We start from the raw sequence: 18,941 nt of genomic DNA, 5'->3' as shown, positions 1-18,941 counted from the left end.
ACCGAGCCTTCACTCTCTGATAAACAGCCTCGTCCTGCATGAGTGCGCAGTAGAAACAACAAAAATAAATAAATAAATAAAACAACAGCCAAGCGTCAGGGCGTAGGAAACACTGTAAAAACAAGTAAAAGTTTTTCACGAGTTATAAAAGGTCTTCATATTTTGCAGGAGGAGACAAGAGAGGGATATTATATTTCATTATGTCTTTAACATGAACAGACCAGGAGGTTTACTGCGTACACTGTAAACTACAGTGTCTTAGTTTCTGTGTTCTTTACCTGCATGTGCTGTCATCCCCATAAAGCTGTCTATCACCTGACTGCCATAAAAATAACTACATCTACATAATTTGTCTTCATATTTCCTTCTGCTCATATGTCCATGTACCTCATAACTATGTAGATATCTCTGCAATGACATTCATCTTTGTGATGGTTTTTTTTTGTGGTTAAAATTTCCTTAATAGTAAGTTAAAACACACAGTACTACTGGGAAGAAATGCAGAATCAGAGTAGACTTAGACTTCTCTTTATTGATCTTTTTGGGATGACTCCTGCAAGGAAATTGGATTTCAAGCAGCTTACACAACACTTGTATAGAAAATAAAAGAGGTATAAAAAAATACAGTATATATATATATATATATATATATATATAATATATATATATAATAGTAAAAGTAGATAAGTCAGTAAGAATAATTGTAAGTCATATTATTGTTTCCCATGAGCTAGAGTTTGAGTTACCAGAAATTAAATTTCATTGGAAATCCAATGTTTTATTAGTAGAAATTAGAAAACAACAAAGATCTGACATGGCTGAGAACTACAACAACCAAACTGTCTTTTTATCATCTCACCTGTCCTTTTTTGTTTTTAGGCCCAGCTGATCCACGATAGAAACACAGCGTCTCATTCTACAATGACTGACAAAGCTGCTGGTGCCACACCAGATCGTGTCCACATGACCTGGACCAAAGAGAAACTGATCCACGAGAGGAACAAACACAGAGAAGGCATGGGAGTCAAAGACATGTTTAATATGAAACCGTAAGTAGATACATGAGTAGATGTTTTTATTTATTGTACTTCATCATTATTTTATTATTACTTGTGTTTTATTTATTCACATAAGCTGCGGTTGTACAGCACATAGCTACAAGAACTATTAGTGATAGATTTGTAGTTGTAGTTATGGAGAGACTTAGGAATTTCAGCACTGAATTGGTCATATCCTATTTTATTATTCAATGGTTGTCCCCTGAAGTACATTCAATAACTTTGTCATGGGCTTGTGTTTTTGTAATGTGATCTGTTGAAGGGTCTTGAAAAGTCTTGAGAAAGTAAAATCTAAATATCTGATAAACTCGAAGAGGAGCAGCCCCTTATTGTTGCGTTAATGTTGGATATGTTTTTGCTCCCTTCCTCTAGCGAGTGGGAGAATCTGTAAGTCACTTTATCTTCACCTTTTGTTTGCATGTGCATGAGCTCTCTGTGCCTGCTGTAAGAATAATCTCGCAATGCGCTGGCATGCTTAAATCACAGGTTCAGTTTGCATGATCGCGATTGTGCAGCTTGCATGTGTCTATGTGCTGTAGTTGCCTGCACAGATCATGCGATTCCCAGCCACGCCTACTGTGCTTCCTGTAGACTTTTGATTCGGAGTGTTATACTGAAACGGTCCTCATGACGAATGGCAGTGTTATTATTAATGTCTGTGGTTTGATGTAGCAACCAGTCCAACGTGCGGAGGATGCACACAGCCGTGAAGCTGAACGAAGTGGTGGTCAAGAAATCCCAGAATTCACAGCTGGTGTTGCTCAACATGCCAGGCCCACCGAAGAACAAGAAAGGGGATGAGAACTGTATCCTTTTCAATTCATCAGTCGTTTATGTAGTCAACAAGATATCCAGACTTTTACTTCGGTCGGTCACCGAAATTTTGGCACATTAAAGGAATAGTTAAAGATCCCCTGAAAAATCTTATTCAGCAGATGAATGTGAAAACATCCTTCTAGAGTCAAACTCTGCACAGACAGCATTCAGACAGCACACTGTGGGAACAACAGGGGAAACACTGATTCCTGAGTTGAGGGGGGCTTTAAACATTTTGGGAGATACTCGTTTACTTTCTTGCCAAAATCGAGTTTGCCATGATAAAAACGATTCCACTCTGTATGCAAAATATGAAGCTAGAACCATCATGCAGTTAGCTTAGCTTAGTTTAGCTTAGCTTAGTTTAGCATAGTGACTCAAAATAGAGGGAAACAGCTAGCTCTGTTCAAAGTTCACAGATTCCACCTACCAACACCTCTAGAGCCTACTAATTGAAATGTACAAAAAATGTAACCGGACAGTTATGGCTTAGATCTCACTATATCTAAAATGACAGCTACCACCCTGACTTTTATGCTATTACAACTCACTTTACCTCCTGAGCCATAGCCGCCCCCGTAATGTGGTAATTTAGTGCCGTAAAAAAGTACAGTTCCCTCTGAAATGTAGTGAAGTACAAGTTTAAAGTAAGATTAAATATACACCCAAGAACAATACAGGGACTGTACAGTAATCTGTACCTACGTACAGTACTTAGAGTAAAGGTACTTAATTATATTCCACCACTCTCAGGAGAATTTGTCACACGCAGAAATGGAGGTCTTAACTGCTGTACAGTATGTCCTTAACCAGAATGTGTCTCTCAGATATGGAGTTCCTGGAGGTCCTGATGGATGGCCTAGACCGTGTCGTGTTGGTTCGTGGAGGTGGTCGGGAGGTCATTACCATCTACTCCTAGTGCCAGGAGTTCTTAATCGTTTGGAAGGGCACTGGAAAGAAACACTGTTGGACAGTAGGACAGGGAGTTGACAGAGGAGGGTCATGGATTTGAGATGGACAAAGATGTTGGACAGAGGAAGTAGAGTGTGCTCCCTCTCATACTGCCAGGAGGAAAACAGTGCCACTTACCATTTTGGAGGGTCATGGTCGAAGGGAAGGACAGGGGAGTTTACCTGCAGCACAGCCTCAGTGGGCTCAGAGGTTCTCTCTACACCCCCTCCTCCTCCTCGGGCTCCCTAACTCCGCCACATCTGTACACTGTAAAATGACAACTGTACGGCTGCACTGTGGAGATGTTCTCCCCTCAGATAAACTTTGTAAGAGCTGTCATTTCAATTTAACATATTTCATTGCTTCACCAGGCACTTGTTGGAGGAAAGAACACCAACTACAGCTGGTTGTCATTTTTAGCAGTTCACTGATTGTAGTTTCAATGAGGAGTGCCAACATAGCTGACAGTGCCACTGATGAAACTTTCTATTGATTTATAACAAGCACTGACTCTAGAATCATGGGATGAGTTGAACATGTTTTTAAGCCATTATATCTGACAGAATATCATGTATCACAAGTTAAAGCCCCATTGAGTCCTGTCAGGGCAGTTAAAGGGCAAATGTGGCAATATTGATTGTAATCTATAGATTGTCTTGAACATTGCTTATCCACTGTTTTTATTGCCATATGTGATGAAAAAGCACCAGATAGTAAAAATGCAACTTTTGTGATTTTAGCATTTTAGTCGATGATTTTTGTGTTTGAGGAAAACGTTACGCTGTGTGTGTGTGTGTGTGTGTGTGTGTGTGTGCGTGTGTGTGTGTGTGTGCATGTGTGTGAGCTCAGCTCTTAACCAGCCAGCGTGCATTGATGAGGAAAACTGAGCAATGTGGAGCCTATGTAGTAGTGTTTTCATTTAATGTGATTTCATATGTTTTAAACACAGATAACTTTAGCTATGGGATGTTTGTTCATGAAAAAAGACACACATATTAAACAAACCAAAGAAAAAGTTTATGTCTTTAAAGACACAGAGTAAAGACTGTTGTTGCTGTGACCTGTCTGTCTGTCTGTCGCTCTCTCTCTCTCTCTCTCTCTCTCTCTCTCTCTCTCTCTCTCTCTCTCTCTCTCTCTCTCTCTCTCCCCCAACTGGTGAGACAGACGACCACCCACCAGACGGGGATCTCCTAGGTTACTGCCTTTTAACAGGCAATACGTCCAGAAGTGCTTGCTCATGGTGGTACTGTTGGGTCTCTGTAATTAATGTTAAAGAGTTCGGTCTAGACCTGCTCTATTTGAAAAGTGTCCTGAGATAACTTCTGTTATGAATTGGCGCTATACAAATAAAATTGAATTGAATTGAATTAAAGACGCAGAGTCTTTACTCTGCAAAGTCCAGAAATACTCATGTGTTGCATTGTTATGTATGTTTCCTGTGTCCCTGCAGAATCATGAAGGTATAATGTGAAAGAAAAGTTGTTAATGCTTTCCACTTGGACACGATAGCCTGCTGCGTTATATAGATATTATATTTATGGCATATGCTAAGGTCTTAAACTCTGCACTGAGCTATCTTTGTTTGGTGGCATCGCTCCCAATTCTTCAAGGACAACACCTGCCCTTACTGTATAGTGTTTAGTGGGCATTATCTCTGCTAGTAACAAACAGCCACATGCCTCAAGTTTAAGATCAAGTGGGATTTATCATTCAGCACACCTGGGTAAGAGCAGATTTAGATGGTTAAGAACGTTTGATGATGTGGAGTTGACTTCTCTTAACAGAAAGATAAGCGAAAAAATTCACTGTATTCCCAGGTTTCAGCAGTGACCTTGAGTGAGTGTAGAAATGATGTCCAAAACAATGAAAATAAAATCCCAGTTCCAATAAACCTGAATTATCCTAAAACCGCTGTTGGAAACGGGAAATAAACACCAGTCACTTATCCATCCATTACAATCTACTTTTCAACAATCCCAACCTGTTCGCTGCTAATGTTTGCAACACATTTGAACAAAAGACCAACACTACGGTTTGTGTGGCGTCATGCGCGCAATCACCAGTTTTTCTTTTTTCTCCATTTTAAAATACTATCAATGTTATGTTTTGCTGAGCCCCTCAGCCCCTCCGATTAAAGGCCCACGCTTGGTTTCCGGCTACTGTGAAAAGTCTTAAGACATGTTTTAGTTTAAACGTCAGGGTGTGTCTGTCTTAACGTGGGTTGAGTAATACTTATAGGTATTATGTACAATTGCAATGCATCAATCTTTGACTCTAGTCCAGAAAGTATGATTTAGCCTATACTTGGAAAGTATTATGCTGCATTCACATGGATTCAGGCAAACACAAGACGGAATCCAGATGCCATGTAAGTGGATGAGAGCAGGACGTAAAATTAGGTGAGGCCACCAGAGAATACCGGTAACAGTAAGGAGAAAAGATGGGCAATCTGGACATTGATTGCTAACAATTCAGTAATTACATTAAATCATTTTGTTTAATATATTTGTTTTTCCCATGCTGTGAGGGTGCTGTCTATGTGAATGCAGCACTATTCAAGTAGATTAGATAAAAGCTAGTGTTACTAGAGGATGGAGTTTTCTTTTATACTGTAAAACCACAATGAAGAGATAACTTCTGTTATGAATTGGCGCTATACAAATAAAATTGAATTGAAAAGAAAATGCTAAATTGGAAGCTGGTATTTAACTATCATCCATCCATCCAGCCAGCCAGAAACTGGGCGAGAATTATTACTTATTATATAATAACGAGTTAAATAATTGATTATTATTTATTCAGCTAATATTTTCACCAGATAACAGGATATTCTGCCATCAGCAAAATAACCACATAAACAAATATTGACATCACCATCACGATTTTAATATTACACAGGTGAAAGCATCATGTGTACCAGTTGGTCACTCACATGTGACTCGTCTGTGACTATATTATACACAAACACTGACTGAATATTTCACCCCTAGGATACATTGTAACAACTTTGGTAATTCCGTAATTCAACTCAATGTTATTTGCATAGTGCCAATTCATAACAAAAGTAATCTCAGGACACTGATATTGACATCATCAAGATTTGAATATTAAACACAGGTGAAAGCATTATGTAAAGACAAGTTAATCCAACTCTTTGATGATTTGCTTTGAAAGAGCAATAGATTGCTGTTAACATTGTTTTACACAGAGTTTCTGATCACCATTTTAACTCTGAAGATCATGCAGTATGTTAATCTCAATCAGAGCTTTAGGTACCAGTTGGGGCTATAAATTATGAGCTGGCCCACAGTGAGAAGTGTTTGTACAGATTTGGATGGAACTCCCATAACATGACATGAAACATGCATCTATGGACACGCACAGACGAAAAGCAGGAAACATCAAATCAGGAAGTGTGTATACAAAGGAAATGAAGCTGAATGACAGAACACATTTCTGTGATTGCTCTGTAACAAGTTCATTAACTGAGGTTTAGGGCATCAAAATCAGAATCAATTTGATGTTGCCACCTTTTTATTTACGCAATTGAATCTCTTATTAAAAATCACTGATCTTCTATTGTGGCACCCTGAAGGTGATGCATTCAGTTGGAATCGGTTCCTGTCTGACCCAGATGAGAGCTGAGCTGGATTGTTGTCTCTTACATAACTGGCCCAGGCTCACTTTCCAAAAATCAATTTAATCCTAAAATCATCGTCTCTCGGCTCGCAAAAGAACAAAGGCAATCTTGGAGCTGCACTAGAAAGCTTTCAGGGAACTTGGCCTTGGATAAATGGCTTCCTGTTTGTCCCACAGAGTGGTTAGCTGGGTCAGCACGCACAGAGCAACAACAACAACAATCTCGGTCTGATGCTCTGATCACTGTCTGAACTACAACTCGGCTACATTCTGTGCTTGTCTGTAACCCTCACTCTTCGCTCAGCTTAAAGTACAGGCTGTCTTTCGCTAAGATTCAGAACTGTTTACCTAATTTGACGCTTTATTGTTTCCCCAATGGGAATCTTGTCCTGTGGCCAGGATCCACATAAAAAAAAACAACAGCCACAAGTGTCACTGTATAAAAAAAATTCACAGAGCTCATGAAAAACAGGAAAGGAAAATGATGGGTTCACTGAGGTTTTGCAAGATTTCTGCAATCTTGACCTTTTGTTGTACAAGTTCAATTATAGTTGCATAGAAGCCCAGAATGCAGTAATTATTCTGCATGAGTGATTCCCTACACTGGCTCAAATATAGATTGACATATAAGGCTATGAATGGTACAAACAACTATGCATATATATTACGTGGTATGTATGCATCTGTTGCAGGTCATGGGTGTGTTACTCAGTGAGACACACCTCTAAAAGTTAAAAAATGAAATAAAACTATAAGATCTGCCATGATCTTCATCGAGACACAATTGATTGGAGTTCTACATGTACCTTCACTAAAATTACAGCTGCACACAAACACTTGGAATATGTGTCAGCTGGCAGGCCGAACGAGGCCATAGTGACTCTTGCTCACAGTCAAATGCTACAATGTGTGTTTTGTCACCGGGCAATGTGTGAATGTGTTTGTTACAGAACATACTTTACTGTAAAAACACACTGGTTTAAAAGAAGTGATGTTTCACATGTTGATCAGGTTTTCAAGTATCCAAAGCCATCTAACATGTTAATCAGCCTAAGACACAAAATGCATTAAAGCCCCCAACATCAACAATTGATTTGCCCATGAAATAATATGATAAAGTTGGTTAGTTTTACAGTTTGACTTTGTTAAACTTTGCAAAACACAGTAACAGTGAACACAACAGCTGTGCACATGGCTATGGGATCCATTCACAGATCTCTGATACACCAGTTGGTCACTCACATGTTTATCATTGAGTTGTTGATGAGTCAAAACTCACTCGCTCGTGTGTGACTCGTGTGACTATTATACATACACACTGACTATATACAGTATATCACCCTTTAGGATGCATCGTAACAATTTTGGTAATCCCTTAATTCAACTCAATTTTATTTGCATAGTGCCAATTCATAACAAAGGTAATCGTCAGGACACTTTTCAAATAGAGCAGGTCTAGACCGTACTAAAAAAAAAAAACAGGTCCCACCATGAGTAAGTACTTGGCGACAGCAGCAAGGAAAAACGGCCTTTCAAGAGGCAGAAACCTCGTACAGACCCCAGCTCTAGGTGGGCGACCATCTGCCACGACCAGCTGGGGTTACTTCTTCTATTAGCACAATCACCAGTTCAAAAATTACATTCCCCCCCTCCCCATCAGCAACAGCTGCACTTTGTGTTTAGAGCTACTTAGCAAATGTTAGCATGCTAACATGCAAAACTAAAATGGTGTGGATGGAAACCCTTATAGGGGAGAGTGGGGTAAGATGAGCCACTTTTTACTTATGTTGTCCTGGAGGTAAGGAAAAATGACAGAAATAGAATGAAAACATATACCTTTATTTCAGGATGTCTCCTATCAAATGAAATTATCAAAATGCGTCTCTGACAAAGCTGCCCAAAATAATGACTTCTCAAAAAAAAGTGCTCCTAACCCGGGGCAAGTTGAGCCAAGTCAGTGGGTAAGTTGAGACATCTGGGGATAAACTGACCATCTGAGTTTTAAAATGTAAACCTGAGCATATTGTGCTAACAAACAGTTTTAACAGTTTTGAACTTGTGAGAACAAACCACCAACTAGTTTCAAAACCATTTAACCATTTAATCAAAACAACTATTCAATATTCCAACTGTCAAGGTTGCAGGGGAATATGAACTGTTGCTCCCTCCTTGCAGTTCCTCCAGCATTTTGAGGTTGAGGTAGCTTCTTCAGCACATCACTCCGTGGGAAAGATGCCTCATCCTTTTCCTTGAATGCAAAGGTGGGTTTCTTACTGCCAGTGATCCCTCGGATTCTTCTGAGAAATCTGGCTTCTCTTCGTTGCCTGCAAGGCTGTCAACCAAGCCAATGTAATGGTGGCTCCTGCATTTGGATGCAAATTTTACGATGACAAAGTCACCAACTACCAGATCTGAGACGTCTGGTTCACTTCTTTCATCGCTGGAGCTCTCATGCTCAGAAGTTTTATCAAATGGGATGGCAACATCACTCTCCTCAGAGCTGCTTTCAACTGCCATTTCCGTCTGAGTTTGTTTCCTCTTCAGCTTTCCTTGCTCTTTGATGGTTCTTTCTGTTTTGCCTTTCTGTTTATTTTTCTCTCTTCATGGGCACGTTCGATTGCCTGCTTTTCAGGTGTATCAGTCAGGATTCTTGTCTTCCCACGCTTTCAGTTTGATTGTTTGGGCTGCTGACTTTTGGGTAAGGGTAGAATCTCAGTAGGAGACACATATCCAGCATGGTTGGGGTGTGAATTTGTGTCACTTGGTGAAGCACATGCATGTGCAGGGCCTGGTGAAGGTATCTCAGCAGAAAGGGAGGTTGAAACCACAGGTGCATCACATGCAGCTGCAGGCTGCTGCTCCAGGTTGGGCCTGTCTGACACCATGGATGGCTCAAACTCTGCATCGGAGAAGACATCTCTGTTGTAAGGGAAAATCCCAGTGGATCTGAATCCAGAGGAGATATTCCATAATGTCATTGCTGACATGAAAGCGTCATTCACACAGCCAGGGATTTGGTATATGCTGGCTGTTTTGCCTGGGTTGGATCTCATCCAACCATCAAGAGCTCTGTTGTAATAGGTCTTAAATGGACCATACACACTCTTATCCAGAGGCTGCAAGCGATGGGATGTGTGGGGTGGAATTGTGAGCATAACAATACCATTTGTTTTTGCTATGTCCAAAGCCTTCAGTGCAATGTTGGCTTCATGGTTATCCAAGATTAGCAGCAGTGGCAGGTCAGAGGAGCACTTGGTCTGCTGAACCAGATGTTCAAGGAACTCAACGAAGGTGTCTTCATTGATCCAGCCTGATCTGGTGGAGGTACCAATTTATCCTGGAGGTGCTCCTGTAATGAAGTGGTCTTTGTATCTAACCCTTGGGAAGATAAACATGAGAGGGACTGCATTACCAGTTGCATTGACTGCACAGACCACAGTCACAAGTTCGCCTCTTTCAGCAGATGTGATGGCACCCACTTGCTTCTTTCCTTTTTCTGCCACTACCTGCTTTGGTGTCTGTACTGTTGTTACTCCTGTTTCATCAACATTATAAATCATGTTTGGAGGGAATTTATGGCTGTAAAACAAAGAAAAGAGCAATGATGATAATCAGAATAGTTAAACCTTAAGTAATGCAAAAAATATTAGCAAGTACACATTCCTTAATATACCATGGTAATTATAGCTGTAAGTAAACATGTGTTTGTTGTTTATTTACTTAACTGTTGTATGTAGTTGTCATAAATAGTTATTAATGTTTTCAAATATATAAATTCTGTTACCTGCTCATCACGTTAGCCAGATTGTCAAAGAACTCCCCAACTGTAGTTTTCTGGAAGGCTGAAGCCCTTCCCAAAGATGTCGCTTCAGGCATACAGCAGGAGAGATGGTGGCGTGCCATAAAATTCTTGAACCAATCTTTACCTAAAACAAAGTAATGGTACTGTATTGAACTACACAAAATAAATGAGTCTATGCCAACCTACTGAGTCATGTTATTTCTTGCACATCCTACCAGCTAAACCTCTCTCTCTCCAGTTGCTGGGGGTAGGAATATAGTTTCTTTCTGCCAATTCCAATGCCAGTTCACGGCATTTCTTTGGAAATGGAACTGCTCTGCAAGCTTCTTGATATGGTCTGCTAGCTCCTTCTCCACCTCCTCTGAGAAGACTCTCTCTGCTTCTGCTGTTCCACGGTACCCTACTATTTTTACCTCCTTTGCCTCCCTCTTTTTCATGTACCTCCTGAAAATTGACCTGTCAATATCTCTCTCTTTTGCCACTGATCTGATGGACTTTCCACCCTTGACATCATTGGCTGCTCTCTCCATCTCTTCAAGGGGTGTTGAGCCCCAGCTTGTTTTCCTCTTGTAGGTTCTAGGCATGATACCTTTTCTACATTGGTTAACATATGACAAACACACAAAACCAGTATATTCAACTGAAATACCACTTTATACGTCAGAGATTTAACTGAATTTCAGTGCTTTATGGTGGAGTAAGTTGAACCATTGGCTCAATTTACCCCATAGCTTTTGGCTCACTTTGCCCCATAGCCACCATTTTGGAGAAAACGGGCTAGCTTAGAAATTCAGGCTAATCTTTAGAGCCTGTCCACACGAATACGCGGCCTCACCCAATACGATGTTGTTTCAAAAAAATCTCCATAAACATTGTTGTTGTTGTTATGACGCGTCTAGCGGCGGCGGCTGAGGTTAAAAGGCTAGAGAGGCGGGGCTAATACGTCATCATTTCTGTTTTTGCCGTCCAGACGATTCCGGGGAAACCAGCGTTTTCGGATTTTCCCACTCTGGAACCCGTTTCCAAAGAATACCGTTATTACACCCCGAAAACGCCGTATCCGTCTGGACGCGAAGCCGATACGATAAAGTATTTATCTGGATTCTGTGGACGGCCCCTGAGTGAAGTGATTCACATGATTTTATACGTTAGCAAATCACCAACATGTATAATATATAATTTTGGACCTGGATAAATTTGCTTTGACACAACAGTCATTTTACCTCATACGCAGAAAATTTACTTTGACAAGCAAAAAACACTTTTTTTGGGTAAAAAAATACTTACCACTTCTCCCATGTACTTCTCTGCATCACAGCAAGATGGAAATGATGGGTGCTTCCTGAATTTATTGTCAAATGACAAAACATGTGCACGGTTACCTAGATACAAGGGGTGGGTCAACTTACCCACTGGCTCATCTTACCTCAGTCTCCCCTACCCACTACACATAAACCTGTTAGAACTGGAACTGTGCATATATTAGTATGCTGACTTTAGCATTTAGCACAAAGCATGTGATGTACAGTGCAGCCCATTGACTGCATAAAAAGATGCATGTATGTCGCTGCAGTATAGGTCATAAAACCCACCTCCTCCATGTTCGCAGAAGGGACATGTGCCAAAAATCTTGCATCATGCTGATGTATGTTAGGCTATACTTTTTTTAAATGTATATGCAAATTTTCAACAAAAGAGAATTGTTTGTCCTGATAAAGGTTTTCCACTCATCATCCTGTCCAATTGTCAGTAGCCCATTGTTCTTCACTCTCAGCATGTTTATCACTGACCACAAACATCATCTTCCCACAGCTCCTGCTGACCTTTCAGTAACATCTGAAGCTTTGGCTAAATAGCATTTTCCTCTTTTTTGGACAAGCCGCCTATCTGAGAGCTAAATCTGTAAAGAGGGAAACACAAGTGGCTTAGGAAGGGAATGTAGTCTGTAAAGACAGAAGGGCAGAGGATGAGGGGGAAGAGGAGGAAAGGGAGGGTACCTTTCTTTCTGTGAGCCATTATCATTCCAGCATCTAACTAACTAATAGTGGGGTGTTAACATCACAACATGGATAATTTCACTGAGACTCCCTCTGACCTGGTTGACCCCTGAAGCTCTGTCCCTGTTGGCTTGGGAGAGGAAGTCCAGCACTGACTGGACCATTTCTGTGGTCTGTTAAATTTAAATTGAAAAGATATATAGTTTTATTTTTATTATTTCTTATTTTCCTGGGGTCCATCTAGAGCACTTTGATCTACTGAGCCTGTTTAAATACTGTTTGAACAAGCATGTTCTGCTAATAGACTGGCTGTACACAGTGTGTTGATTCAAGAACAAAGGGATCTATTCTTTGACAATCTTTTTAGAAAAGATCTTAAACTCACGTAGCCTGAGGCCACACACACTAATCTTATGATTGCTATCTGGTAGCCGCCTGCCTTCAATTGTGTTTCTGCTCACTGTTGAACACAGGGGTCAGCCTGCATAACCCCCAGTTTATGATAAAACAATCATTGAACTGCAGGCAGCCGCTAACAGTCAGGTCAATTTGGTCTTCTATAAAATTCAAATTTTATTAGGTTTTCAACAAACTCCTTGAAAATACCAGACTTGGACTAATGGGTGTTTTTGCATTGTGAAACATCACACAGTTTGTGATCTGTATGGGGGGTGTGGTAGTGTCAGGGTGTGACTGTAAGGGTCAGAAAATATTTTCTTGTCAGACTGATTAAAGTGCTGAAAACATGGAGCACAACCAGACAGCAACTGGCAAGGCACAAATTACACGTCTAAGTCAAATGACCTTCCTGGAGCAGATGGTCTTTGTGTAACATGAATGATCCCTTTTGAAAATATGAATTCCTTTTCAGAAACCAAACATTTACAGCCAAAGGGAACCCCTTCCTGTCCACAGGAGTACTGTATTTCACTTGCAGGAGTTCTGAAACTGAAATGTGAAAGCGACATTTTAAGAGAAATTCTATGACTGCAGTATAAGACTAAACTGTTACCTACCTGGCAACTACAATAAAGCTATTATTGGGGATGTTTTGTCCCCCTTCTTCAACCATTATTCTTCAAGGAAATTACATATACAAGCCTTGTATCTCCTAAATATTGACTTTTTAAATAAAAAGACAAAATACAACTCTATATTCAGGTAGGTTGGATTTCCCAACAGGCAAACTGGGCACCTGCCACACAGCCCCAGATCCACAGGGAGCCAAAAGTCACTGTGCATCAGTCATTTTTTTTAAGGGAATTTGCACCACTAAATCATAGAATCACTTCCTCTTACAAAGGAAACGTTTGAACAGGTTGTTTGAATACACAGAAGGTAGGAAGTCAGGTAGCAGAAGTGGCCCAACAGCAAATGTTTGCCCCAAGGCCATCTTATAGGTTAAATTTAACTTTAAGTTTATTATTTTTACTCTAATAGCTACACTTATCATAAGATAAAATAGTCTGGATGGAACTGGAATCTCATTAAAAGGTCCAGTGTGTAGGATTTAGTGGCTTTTAGAGGTGTAATTACAGACTGCAACTCCCTCGTTTCACCATCCTCTTCCGAGAGTGTAGGAGAAACCACAGTGGCGGCAAAACTCGCAAAAGGCCCCATCTAGAGCTAGTGTTTGGCTTGTCAGTTCTGGGCTACTGTAGAAACATGGCGGCCTCTAAGGAAGGCAGTCCGCAATGTCTGTAGATACAAAAGGCTCATTCTATGGTAACAAAAGCACAACATTTTTTATTTTCACGCTAATGAAAACATACCTATGTCAAGGCTCAGGAAACACAGGATTGGACCCAAATGCAAGACAGTAGCAGGAAGACTTCATTTTGATGCAGCAGACAGGTAAACCGATACAGTTCCAGACAAAGCAAAAGCAATCAGGCAACCAGGACGAACTGACAACTAAGCACAGGTGAAACTGATGAGGACAGGGCAGGCAATCAAAACTGGAGGTTAAAACAAATAAAGACAGGAAGTTAAGTTAATAAAGACACATGAGGAAGGAGTATTACAAAATAAAACAGGAAATAACAAAACTAAACCCCAAACCATGACAACCTATGAATATAAGTCCTCCTAAATGTTACACACTGGACTTTTAAGATGCATTGAAAGATAGATTTAACTAAAATGAACACAGACATATTGTCATCAGTAAAAGGATTTTTTTTAATAACATAAACAAAGGTTATGATTTAATTTGGTGCAGAATTTTGGTGGCTTTGTTAGCAAGAATTGAGCTAAGACAATTTGTATTTTAATGTAGTTCACTGTAAAAACCTAACAACCCTAATAAAATTGAACATAACTCATCCTCCAAACCATTTTTCATATAGTTTATAAATTATCATATGCCCAAGTACGCATCAATTTTTAATGATGTCCAAAGATTTGATGTTAGTCACATAGAAACCAAGGTGGCTATTGCTAACAACTTAATTAGAGCTGTAACAATCAGAGGATCTACAGAAAATTAATTGGCTACTACTTTGATAATTCATTAATTGTAAATTGCTTATTTCATATGTCAGCTGTTTTGAAAAGTAATGTAATAATTTGCTTTGGTGGAAAACTTAAGTGGTAAAATTTGTATAAGGAAGATGCATTTAAATTACTTTGAAAAATGCTGCATGAGTATAATATACTTACTAGTGTTTAGTTTAACTAACTGAATGGTATTAGTAGAATTAACTTAACTGAACAAATACATGATTTACTTACACTCAAATCAAACATAATCAACAAACTTAAATTGTTTAAGGCAGTTGGTGCCCTCAAAAAGTTTGAGTTGAGCTAACTTATTGGGTTTTACAGTGTTCGCTGCAGGTATTAAAGTGTCCTGTTTTCATATATGTGGAAAGAAATACTATGTTAGTAGTAGTACAACAGTATTTTTATACATTATTAGTAGTAGTAGTAATATTAATATTAATATGATATAATATATAATATAATATAATGTATATGTTATGATTAAAAATATATTATTATTATATAAAATACATATATGTCCACACATGCACATATGTAGGCTAGGTAATATCATAATAGTGAAAGGAACATGACTCAAGCAGCACGTTAAGAGAGAGGGGTCCACTGAGTGAGTAAGGGGGGAGTTTTTTTTTCCTTCAAAGGAGTCAAATTTCCCAACTCCGTGGGTCTGAGAGTCACTCAGCTCAGAACTGAGAGAGGCTTTGTACTGAGAGAGAGAGAGAGAGAGAGAGAGAGAGAGAGAGAGAGAGAGAGCAGCAGTGTGACTTCAGGTCTGCAGTGAGGCAGAGGGACCACGGAGTTTGCAGGAATTTCATCACACACATGCACTTGGAGTTCACTTCCAAACCTGGACCTGTATTCATTCACACGCTAAAATGTCTCAAGGGTAAGGCAGTTCAATATTACCTCAACGTTTTCAGCATGCAAAGAAAGCAGAGTGGATTTAGATCCACTTTACCTTTTTGCACTCAGTGTGTACCTGTGATGTAGCAGCACTTCTTCTGTGCGCAGCTTTTTCGTGCGCAAACGGCTCTACGCTGAAACGCGTTTCATTCGCAACATTATCAGTTTTCAAATAACGTTATGACTTTATTTCACACGTTTTTTTATTGTTTTTTTGTTATGTTTTGAAGTCTACTTTAAACTTCACCAAACGCAACTTACATTGTGTGGCTGATGTGTCTCCTCAGGTGGTCTGTTGCCCTGCATCTCGCCCTGCTGTGCTGGCTGGCCGCTGCCCTGCAGGTTATGGAAGGTTAGTTCATGCTGCTCTTTACTGCAACTGTAAATACATATACAGCTGGGAAGGATCCATGAGAGGCTAAAACTGTTTGGCACTGAACCAACAGATAGATGCTGTATTAAAGGAGTGAAATGGGGCTTAATCTAATCTAAGATTGGATTTTTTTAAGACCATGGAAGGCAATTTAGTCTTATCTACCATCATGTGTTATATTTTAAAGTGGTTTATTTTGTTTTGACTGATAGCATGTTTATTCGTAGGGGTCAGTGAATTTCATGTGACCTAGTAAAATTAGGAATATGTGTCACCTTGTGGCAGATTCCATTTAAAGTTAAATGCTTAATTGTTGACCATATAGAATCATCAGACTAAGGTCTAATGATCCAAATATTATAGTTCCTCATCTGACTGCTTCAGCAAAGCGCACAGGGCAACACACTCACAACCATTCTGGATGCTGTGATTAGATTTGATCCTAGGACAGAGGGTTGAATCTGTCCTGAAATGACAGATGTACAGAAGAGGAGAGATTTCAGGGTAATGTGTGCATACATAATTAATACAAAAGTCTAAAAAACGTGAGCAATATATTACTTTTTATACTATATATATAGTATAAAAATATATACTATATAAACTACTTTATGGTGTACGTCATGGAGTTGATTTCTTCAAGAGACTTGCAGCCTTTAAACTGCATTTTATATTGTGAGTCACATGGTTAGATTCCTTTGGGATATTTGCCAGATTGCTCTTAAGCACAAATGTGAATTTCCTTAAGCTGAAAAAACATAAAAAGTTCTGCTCTGTGAGTAATGGTCAACTTTATGCCAAGTGACCGTTCGGCGGACCCCTCCACCTAACAGTGATTGTCTATCACAGTTTAGCAGCCATAACTGCAGTCGGTCAAGCTTTGGGTTTCCCTGCATGTTCAAACAGTGTGTGTGGATCTGCAGTAAGAATGATACTCTGTATTTGAATGAATGAAGAGAATGATATACTATATATTTTTTTATTATATATATAAAGGTCGATTGTGTTGGACAGTAGAACTAATTTTTTTAAGGACCCCAAGTTTCTTTACTGGCAAGGTGTGTGCTCAGATAGTGAGAAATAATGACTACGATTACAGTATTTTTATCCCACACAAAACAAAACAGCATCAACAGCAAATTATATTAAAATGTATTCATTTTTATTTGTTTTTTGCTAGAAACATCAGGCAGGCCAAATCAAACGTTGTGGCAGGCCAACAACAGGCACCACTTTGGGCAGTCGTGTAGGATTTAGTGGCATCTAGCAGTGTGGTTGCAGATCACAACTCCCCCCTTCACCCATCCCTTCCAATCGCGAAGGAGAAACTATGGTGGCTACAAAACACGTGAAAAACACCCCAGCGTCCGGTTAGTTCCTCTGGACAACATAGAAACATGACAGTTCAACATAGAGGCCTCCATGGAAGTCAACCCACCTGTGAGGTGGAAAGTCCCTTTTTGGATTTAATAAGGTGGTCGTAATTTGATAAACCCCAAATGCTACATTTAGCACTGCACAGGTTCTGATACCTGATTAAGTTTTACAAGACTGGCCAAAAGGATGAGGTCAAATCAGTTAACAGTCTTTAATGACAATGTCATCCACTCCTCCCTCACAGACCCATTACGAGACACATAATGTGAGTCAGTCCCCCTTTGCATTTCCATTTTCACACCTCTGTCTGCTGCTGCTGTTTTCATTTAGGCCTAGTTACACCCTGCTGTGGGGCTGCTCTTATACAGCCCTGCAGGAGAGAGAGAGTTTGTTTATTTGGCAATACACCTGGCTTCCTCTGCCCTCTTTATCCTGTGTGTGTGTGTCTGTGTGTGTGTACAATGAGGTAGTGGCAGACGAGTCAAACGCCACACCAGGGTGAGAAATGAAGTGTTTAGTTTGTATGGTAATGGTGTGAGGGGTTTCATCTGCACTGCACTTGCTGTTTGTGTGTTAGAGAAAATGGGAGAGGGCAGTGTGCGCGGGGTCACACAGAGCTTTGAAGTGGGATGTTGAGAACACACTTGTTCCAGTTCCAGTTTAATGTCAGCGTGTGTAGGTGTGATTTTTGACGATGGATGAAGAAAGGGATTTTCTATTCCGAAAATGTACGTAAAGTGAGAAAGAAGTAATCCAGTGTTTCTGCAGGATGCTGAACACACACTGAACACAGCTCATCACATTGCAGACTGCCACAGGCTTAATGGTTAGAAAAACTGTCTTGTGACTAGGATATCATGTTCAAATCCTGTTACCAGCTTTGAATATCAGCATGTTCCAGTGAACCCTTGAGCAAAACACTTGAACTGAACTCATCAACATTGTGTAACTACGCGACGCAGACTGCAACAACTGTGATTGGTAACGCTTGGTGTGTGTGTGTGTGTGTGTGTGTGTGTGTGTGTGTGTGTGTGTGTGTGTGTGTGTGTGTGTGCATTGATTGCAAAGTTGAGTTAATATTGCTGTTTGAGAAACATACATCCTGCAATAACTTTCATTCATTTAATAAGAATGTTCACTTTCTTATTAAGTGACTCACAATCTTCTACTAAAGTTTCTTTGCTGCCCAGCCAACCATACCGTAGCTATATTTTATTTACTATAACCACAACCTTGCCCTAATTCTAACCATACCATATCATATGCCATTTGCAGACATTGTAGAATGCAAACATCTTACAAACACTGGCATTGGATGTAAATAATTGTTGTCATTGCAGTCATCCAATATCAAGGGTCTTATCTGGCAATAGGGTTGGTTTTAGTGGATCACAGTTGAAATCCTATGTCACTGGCTATCCTGGAAAAGCAGTTCCTATGAGCCCAGTTGCAGGGCGACCCTCGCACTGTGTCTACACTCATCTGGATGAATTGCACCTAATCCACACTAACATGGTGTT

The 18,941-nt window shown here is 39.9% G+C and overlaps 2 protein-coding genes across 5 annotated transcripts in view; both read left to right on the top strand.

Moving 5' to 3' along the window:
* LOC127364855 (solute carrier family 12 member 7) overlaps positions 1-3,840 on the top strand; it is a 30,843-nt gene extending 27,003 nt beyond the window's left edge. For 2 of the 4 annotated variants that reach the window (XM_051402614.1, XM_051402612.1), the window contains 4 exons: positions 880-1,049; positions 1,431-1,445; positions 1,731-1,864; positions 2,702-3,840. In XM_051402614.1, coding sequence (XP_051258574.1) covers positions 880-1,049; positions 1,431-1,445; positions 1,731-1,864; positions 2,702-2,793 — 411 coding nt within the window. In that variant the 3' untranslated portion in view covers positions 2,794-3,840. The remainder of the gene's footprint in view (positions 1-879; positions 1,050-1,430; positions 1,446-1,730; positions 1,865-2,701) is intronic. The other 2 variants (XM_051402615.1, XM_051402613.1) reach the window with 1 other exon arrangement.
* An 11,625-nt stretch (positions 3,841-15,465) lies between these two features.
* col15a1b (collagen, type XV, alpha 1b) overlaps positions 15,466-18,941 on the top strand; it is a 54,166-nt gene continuing 50,690 nt past the window's right edge. Inside the window, exons 1-2 of the mRNA XM_051427282.1 lie at positions 15,466-15,654; positions 15,959-16,023. Coding sequence (XP_051283242.1) covers positions 15,644-15,654; positions 15,959-16,023 — 76 coding nt within the window. The 5' untranslated portion in view covers positions 15,466-15,643. The remainder of the gene's footprint in view (positions 15,655-15,958; positions 16,024-18,941) is intronic.

This window comes from Dicentrarchus labrax, unplaced genomic scaffold, assembly GCF_905237075.1.
Source record: "Dicentrarchus labrax unplaced genomic scaffold, dlabrax2021, whole genome shotgun sequence".
NCBI classification, from domain to species: domain Eukaryota; kingdom Metazoa; phylum Chordata; class Actinopteri; family Moronidae; genus Dicentrarchus; species Dicentrarchus labrax.
Note: the sequence above shows the minus strand (reverse complement) of the source record. Positions and strands in the feature narration are given on the sequence as shown.